This window comes from Nicotiana attenuata, unplaced genomic scaffold (assembly GCF_001879085.1).
Source record: "Nicotiana attenuata strain UT unplaced genomic scaffold, NIATTr2, whole genome shotgun sequence".
Classification (NCBI taxonomy): domain Eukaryota; kingdom Viridiplantae; phylum Streptophyta; class Magnoliopsida; order Solanales; family Solanaceae; genus Nicotiana; species Nicotiana attenuata.
Window position 1 is genome coordinate 944061 of NW_017670332.1, and position 8037 is coordinate 952097.

General features: G+C 39.9%; 1 protein-coding gene across 1 annotated transcript; it reads left to right on the forward strand.

The window, feature by feature from the left end:
* The first annotated feature begins 470 nt into the window (after nucleotides 1–470).
* LOC109237983 lies at nucleotides 471–1237 on the forward strand. Its single transcript, XM_019404401.1, has 2 exons — nucleotides 471–498; nucleotides 591–1237. The coding sequence occupies exons 1-2, from the start codon at nucleotides 471–473 to the stop codon at nucleotides 1235–1237; spliced, it is 675 nt and encodes a 224-aa protein (XP_019259946.1).
* Nucleotides 1238–8037: the final 6800 nt, after the last annotated feature.

Consider the following 8037-nt stretch of genomic DNA (forward strand, 5'->3'; position numbering starts at 1 on the left):
AAACAATACGATTAATTCTGTTTGCTTTGCCACTATATAAAGTAGTTAGTTCAGTTATAAGAATTAACCTTGGGTAATATGGCTTAAGCCTATATCAAGTATGCCCATTCAAAAGTTAATCAACATCTTGTTTAAGTTGATTAATTATGGTTAATTATTTGAGATGTCATTTCAGTTTTCTTTTATGTGATGTATTTAGGAGTGGCCACAGCATCTTGAGTACTTAATATAAAAGAAATTGAGTTATTTAATCACATCAAGTTTAGTGATTAAAAGTTATAATGACATCTATTTAGTCCAGTTATCTTATTAAAATGGTAACCCGGCCTACAAGGAGGTAACCATCTTGGTGAGATTAATTGAAATGAGATAGTAAACCTTTAAGTTAAAATTATATTATGCCCACAGGTACGGATAAATTTTTGATGTATTTTGGTTTACTACTCTAATAAAGTTAGTAAATTCTATGCATGGGTTGCAACCTCTGCCCACAGGAAGGTCTAGAATTTACTAAGAATCGGTATTTTACTCGATTCACTTTATGATGGATTGTCCTTTATAGCTTATGTATGTTTATCCTTATTTTGCAGTCTTTACATCTTTTCCTACCGCTATTTTTAATGAGAATGCTCGAATTCCAATGCTTTTTGGTGACAATTATGCTGAATGGAAGGAGAAAGTCATTCTCACTTTAAGGTACTCGGATTTGGATTTGGCACTCCGTGTGGAAGAACTACCTATTCCCACAGAATCAAGTACGCCAGTGGCTAAGGCTAATTATGAGCGGTGGGAGCGATCCAATCGCTTAAGTTTGATGCTCATAAAATCCCACATAAGCCAAAGCATTAGGAGTTCTATCCCTAACAGCGATAAGGTCAAAGCTTACTTGAAGGCATTGGCCAGCACCCTTATGAAGAGGCTTTCAGGTATGACTTTCGACAGAAGTCGTACAGTGCGTGAGCACATTATGGTGATGCGAGATATTGCTACTAAACTCAAGTCCCTTGAGGTTAATATGTCTGAACCATTTCTTGTGCATTTCATTCTCAACTCACTTCCTCTGGAATATCGTCCGTTCAAGATATCTTACAACACACATAAGAATAAATGGCCAATCAATGAACTCTTGACCATGTGTGTTCAAGAAGAAGAGAGGTTGAAGCATGAGACACCTAAAAGTGTTAATATGGTGACTCATGGTAAGAGAAATGCAAAGAAGGGAAAAGTGTTCTCATGAAGAAGAAAAGCACCTTTGATAAAGATGCTTGTCGTTTCTGTAAGAAGAAGGGATACTGGAAGAAGGATTGCCTGAAATACAAGAAATGGCTTAAGAAGAAAGGTAATTTTGCCTTTGTATGTTATGAATCTAATTTTACTGAAGTTTCTGATAATACGTGGTGGATTGATTCTGGTGCTACAATTCACATTTCCAAAATCATGCAGGCTTTCTAACTCAGAGGAAGCCGATAGGAAGTGAACAATATGTCTATTCTGACAATAGGACGTGTTCATGTGTGGAAGAAGTGGGGACTTATAGGCTCAGTTTGAAAGATGGTTTTCACTTAGATTTAGAAAATACTTTTTATGTTTCAGAATATTCTAGAAATTTAATTTCTCTTTCAAGACTATCGATTAGTGGATATGATTTGAATTTCATTATCCTTCTGTGAAACTTTTGAAAGATAATAAAGTTATTGGTTTTGGAAATTTAAACGGAAATTTATATAAACTTGAGCTAGACCCGACATTTGAATGCAATGTTTTAACCTTGCATGACAAAGAAATTGGCACTAAGCGATGTATTATCAATGAGAACTTATCAAGTCTTGGCACAAGAGATTGGGACACATCTCTATCGAAAGAGTCAAAAGGTTAGTTAATGATGGAGTCCTAAAAGCTCTTGATTTTTCTGACTTTGGCACTTGTGTGGACTACATAAAGGGTAAGCAGACCAACAAATCAATTAAAGGTTCCAAAAGGAGTTCTCAATTGCTTGAGATCATACATACAGACATCTGTGGACATTTTCCTACCCCTTGCTTGAATGGTAAGGGATATTTATCTCATTTATTGATGACCATTCAAGATATATGTATCTCTATTTTATGTTTAACAAATTAGAAACACTTGATGCTTTTAAAGTTTATAAAACAGAAGCAGTGAAACAAATTGGTGCTCAGATCAAAATTATAAGATCTGATAGGGATGGAGAATATTATGGTAGGTACACAAATAAGGGACAAGTTAAGGGTCCATTTACTGAGTTCCTTAAAAGTGAAGGTATAATTGCCCAATATACCATGCCAGGAACACCACAACAAAATGGTATGGCAGAAAGAAGGAACCAAACATTAATGGACATGGTAAGAAATATGATTAGCAGATCAAGTTTACCTTTATCCTTATGGAGTGAAGCCTTAAAAACCGCCGGGTATATTTTAAATAGGGTTCCATCCAAGGCTGTCTCCAAGACACCTTTCAAGTTATGGAAAGGATGGAAACCTAGTTTAAATCATTTACACATTTGGGGATGTCCAATTGAAGTGAGGGTTTATAACCCACAACTAAAGAAGTTGGATGAAAGAACAATAAGCGGTTATTTTATAGGCTATGCGGTTAACTCCAAGGGGTTTAGGTTTTATTGTCCTTCTAATTCTCCTACAATTGTTGAGGCTAAAAATGCTAAATTTCTTGAGGAACATGAAGAAAGTGGGAATGGTTTGACTCAAATGGTGGAATTGGAAGAAATAAGGGAACCACCTGTAGTACCTTTATATATTAGGAACTTAAATGTTGCTCAGAAAAATTCTCATGAATTATCTGAAAAAGAACAAGTTCAAGATCCACTACCACTTGAGGAGCCACATGAATATCAACCCGCTTTATCTGAACCCACTGAAGAAGTGTCTGAAACAGTGGGAGTAAGAAAATCCTCAAGAGTTCGAAAACCAACAATTTCTAGTGACTATGTTGTATATCTCCAAGAGTCTGGTTATGATATTGGACTAAAAGATGATCCATGCTCGTTTTCACAAGCCATGAGTGGAGAAAACTCCATACTTTGGTATGATGCTGTCACGACCCTAGTTCGCCCTCCGTGAACTGTCGTGACGGCACCTAGTCTCTACGACTAGGTAAGCCTAACAATTTGCGAAAAAAGGAACAAAATGCGGAAAACAAATAATAAAAAAACTGAGGAATAAACAAATATAGAAGTGTTTAAGATGCCGCTCGGCATGTACCAACACAAGATCTCAAAAACTGAACATTTTCCAAAATCCGGAATCCCATGAATCACAAGCTAAAAGATTACATAATAAGCTCTAACTCCAAAAATGTCTACCGACAAGGAAAAAAATACAGAAAGGGTTGTACTAGTACTGAGAATAGAAAGGGATTCTTCGGTCTGCGGACGTGGCAGATATACCTCGGAGTCTCTACAAAGCGCCTCGCCTCAAGGGTGATAAGACTGAGTGGAAGAACCTGGATCTGCACATGAAAAACATGCGCAGGAAGGGCATGAGTACACCACAGCGGTACTCAGTAAGTGCCAAGCCTAACCTCGGTCGGGTAGTGACGAGGAAAGCCAGGGCCCTACTGAGGTTAAATGAAATACAAGGTATAATAGTATAGAATAATACAGTATAATTAAGTGCAACAGTAAAAGGTAACACAGGACAAAAAGAACAACAACCGCTATATAGAGGCAAAATGATCATGGAAAGGAATACAGGTCAACACAGAGATAACAACCGGGGATCTCTCAGTATCCCGAGGATCTCTTAGTATCCTCAATATGTGTGCTGGGGATCTCTCAGTATCCCGAGTATCTCTTAGTATCCTCAATATATGCTGGGGATCTCTCGGTATCCCAAGGATCTCTTAGTATCCTCAATATACGTGCTGGGGATCTCTCGGTATCCCGCACTACCGTCAAAATCAGTATAGGTGCAGGGGATCTCCCGGAATACCAATCTGTAGTCCTAAATTAAACAAGCAGGGGGATCTCCCGGGATACCGTCCCGTAGTCCCAAAGTAAACACACAGCAGCAACACGAAGAATACTCAATTCAGTTCAAATTTCATACCAAGGTAAACACAGGTATTTCTAACCTAGCATGCCACTTATAATCCAAAGAAGGCAGTTTGAACAAATAAAAGCAATTAAGGCAATTAGACATGCTTCCCTAAGCTAACAGCAGGCTTACATTGCAAATAGTATAAGCAAGATAGTAAACACAATGAGAGTTACTTAATGAAAATAGGATTTTCAACAATTAGCACAAGTACACACTCGTCACCTCACGTAAAGGCATTTCAAGTATCAAAAATACCAAATCCTAAAGGGGAGTCCCCCCCCCCCCACAAGGTTAGGCAAGCCACTTACCTCAAACCGGCTCAAAATCAACTCGAAACCACGCTCTTGCCACGAGTACTCGACTCCAAATGGCCCAAATCTATTCAATGCAATTGCATAATATAAATAACACTTCAAGCAACTATTTCAACTAATAAATTCTAATCTAATACACGAAATTAGGTAAAATGACCAAAATGCCCTCCAAGCCCACGTCTCGGAATCAGGTAAAATTTACATTGTAAAAATCCTCATACTCTCACGAGTCTAACCATACCAAAAATTAACGAAATCCAACGTCAAATTCCCAATCAAAACTCAAAATTTAGGTCTAAGAACTTTCTCCAAATTTTTCCTCAATTTTCATTTCAAATCTGAAATTAAACGAATAAACTAACAATAGATTAATGGAATACAACTAGAAAGGGATAAGGAATTGTTACCCAATGATCTTCTCTTCAAAAACCACCCGAAATCGCCCTCTCCCGAGCTCCCAATCAATTTTTCTAACTTTTGAACTAAACCCTCGTTCTGCCCCTTTTTCTGACCAGGGATTTTGCACCTACGGTCCAATTTACGCATCTATGAGACCGCTTCTGCGGTCAAAGGACCGCTTATGCGATTTCCACTTAAATTCCCTTCACCGCACCTGCGACCCAGAATCCGCATCTGCGGTCCCGCAGGTGCGGTACACCTTCCGCTTCGGCGGTTTTAGCTCTTCTTTCCCTTGGCCGCTTCTGCGGCTTGATTCCGCATCTACGAGAGTCGCACCTGCGGCCTCTCAACCGCAAATGCGGTTATTACAGCAGTCCTAAACTTTAGCGGCAACTCCAATTTCCCAATCTTTCTGTCAACCATCCGAAATCACCTTGAGGCCCCCGAGACCTCAACCAAAAGAACAAACAAGTCTAATACCACTGAACAAACTTGTACAAATCTTCAAAATACCTCAAACAACATCAAATCAACCAATTAGCATCGAATTCAAGCCTAAGAACTTCAAAACTCTCAAAAATACGCTTTCGATCAAAAAGTCTATCAAACCTCGTCCTAATAACCTGAAATTTTGCACACACGTTACATTCAACACTATGGAGCTACTCCAACTTCCGGAATTCCATTCCGACCCCGATATCAAAATCTCACTATCGAACCGGAAACTTCAAAAATTCAACTTTCGGCATTTCAAGCCTAATTAAGCTACGGACCTCCAAAACACAATCCGAACACGCTCCTAAACCCGAAATCACCCAACGGAGCTAATGGAACCAACGGAATTCTATTCCGAGGCCGTCGTCACACTGTTCTGACTACGGTCCAAATTCTAGAACTTAAACTCTCATTTAGGGACTAAGTGTCCCAAAACTCTCCGAAACTCCAAATAAATCCTCCCGGCAACTCACAATAGCAGAAACAAACACGAGGAATGCAATTAATAGGGGATCGGGGCGTAAATTCTTAAAACGACCGGCCGGGTCGTTACAGATGCCATGAAAGAAGAGTTAGAATCTATGGGTAAAAATAAATTCTGGGATCTCGTTAAGTTACCAAAGGGAGCCTCTACTATAGGTTCCAAATGGGTCTTTAAAACTAAAAGAGACTCATCTGGTAATATTGAACGATATAAAGCCAGACTTGTAACCAAAGGTTTTACTCAAACGGAAGTCATTGACTACCATGAAACCTTCTCTCCTTGTAATGACCCAACCGGTCGTTTTGAGCTTTTGCACTTTGTTCGTCAGTTCTCAGTTTGGAGCTTGAAATTTGAAAGGTTCGAACAAGAGTTGACTTGTTGTATTTGATCTCGGATTAGAATTTTTATGGTTTGGTTAGCTCCGTTAGGTGATTTGGGACTTAGGAGCACGATCGGAATGCATTTTGGAGGTCCGTGGAAGGTTTAGGCTTGAATTGGCGAAATTGAAATTTCGGCATTTTCCGGTTGATAAGGGAGATTTTGATATAGGGGTCGGAATGAAATTCTGGAAGTTGAAGTAGTTCCGCTGTGTCAATTGTGACGTGTGTACAAAGTTTCAGGTCATTCGGACGTGGTTTGGTCGGGTTTTTGATCAAAAGCGTAATCTAGAAGATTTTGGGATTCTTAGGCTTGAATCCGATGCAAATTTGATATTCTGATGTTGTTTTGAGTGTTCCGAAGGTTGGAGCAAGTTTGAATAAGGTATTAGGATAGGTTTGTGCCTTTGGTTGAGGTCCCTGGGGCCTCGGGTGAGTTTCGAGGGATTGAACGAATCATTTCGAAGTTGAGAAAGTTGCAGATTTTGAGTTCCAGCAGTTGCAGGTATTTTGGTCTTCGCGTTCGCGAGCGGACCCTCGCCTTCGCGAAGAGTCAGGAAGGGAGGCGTCAGGTTTGGCCTTCGCGTTCGCGAAAGGGAGTCCCGCGTTCGCATAGGTCCGGGTTAGCATGCATCGCATTCGCGAGAGTCATTGCCGCGTTCGCGTAAGTTTGAGAGGCTGAAGCATCGCGTTCGCGAAGGAGAATTTTGGTCAGCGGAAATTTTGTGCTTCGCGAACGCGAGGCTTTGACCATGTTCGCGAAGAAGGAATTTATGCCTGGGGCAGAATGTTTAAAAGATGGATTTCGCGATTTTTGGTCTATTTTCTCCATTGTTGAGCAATTTTTGGAGCTTTTGAGAAGGATTTGAAGAGGGAAACGAATGGAATCACCTGGATGTAAGATTTTTGAACTCAATACTCGATTCTTGTGAGAATTCCACCTAATTAATCGTGGAATTAAGCCTAAAATTGAAGAGCTAGGGCTTGGAAATTTGAAACCAAACATTTGGGATTTGAAGGGTCATTTGTGGATGGATTTTAATGTTCTTGGTATGTATGAACTCGTGGGGAGATAAGGAATCCGTTGATGTGAAAATTTTTGAATTTCGAGACGTGGGCCCGGGTGCCGGATTTGAGCAATTTCGGGATTTTGATGTTAAATTGGATATTTTCGAGTGGGCTTCGCCCCCTTAGCATATTTTAAAGATTATGTACTGATTGTAGCTAGATTTGGAGCATCCAGAGGTCGATTCGTGCGGGCGAGGCATCGCGGGCTAGAGTTCGGACCGGATCGAGGGAAGTAATGATTGTAAATACTGTCCTAAGGGTTTGAAACCCCGGATTATACATCGTTGTGTTGTTTTGAGGTGATGCACACGCTAGATGATGAGCGTGGAGTTGTGCACCGTAGGGGGATTGTGACTTGGTCCATCCCGTACGATTGTTAAGTCGCGTATTTGATTTGAAACCTTATGATATTCCATGTTCTAGAGATTGATGTTATATTTTGGGTTGTATGCCATGTTTGGGGCCTTGTGCCGACCTGTTGAAACCCTTAAGGGCATTTTTACTATTTTTCCTCAATCTATTTGTTTTGAAAGCATATCCTCAGTCATGTTATTACCTGGTTATTGTTTAAATCTGGTTTTATCACTATATTTCTTAGAAATGTGAAAATTGTTTGGGTTGGGTTCCCTGTTTTATTGATGGTCCGAGTGATCGTGAGTTGATGACTGAGATAGACTGAGAGTCTGATTGTGAGGTTAATGACTGAGAGAGGCTGAGGGCCTGGTTGTGAGGATTATATATCTATGGATTGGGCTGCACGCCGCAATAATATATATATATATATATATATATATATATATATAGTGAGTCGGTCGTCGCGA

What these genes read in the sequence shown, in the direction of transcription:
- LOC109237983 (XM_019404401.1), top strand. Translation starts at nt 471, where the DNA reads ATGGGTTGCAACCTCTGCCCACAGGAAG. An exon ending in CAACCTCTGCCCACAGGAAG is followed by an intron (nt 499 to 590) that starts GTCTAGAATTTA and finishes CTTATTTTGCAG; the next exon opens with TCTTTACATCTTTTCCTACC.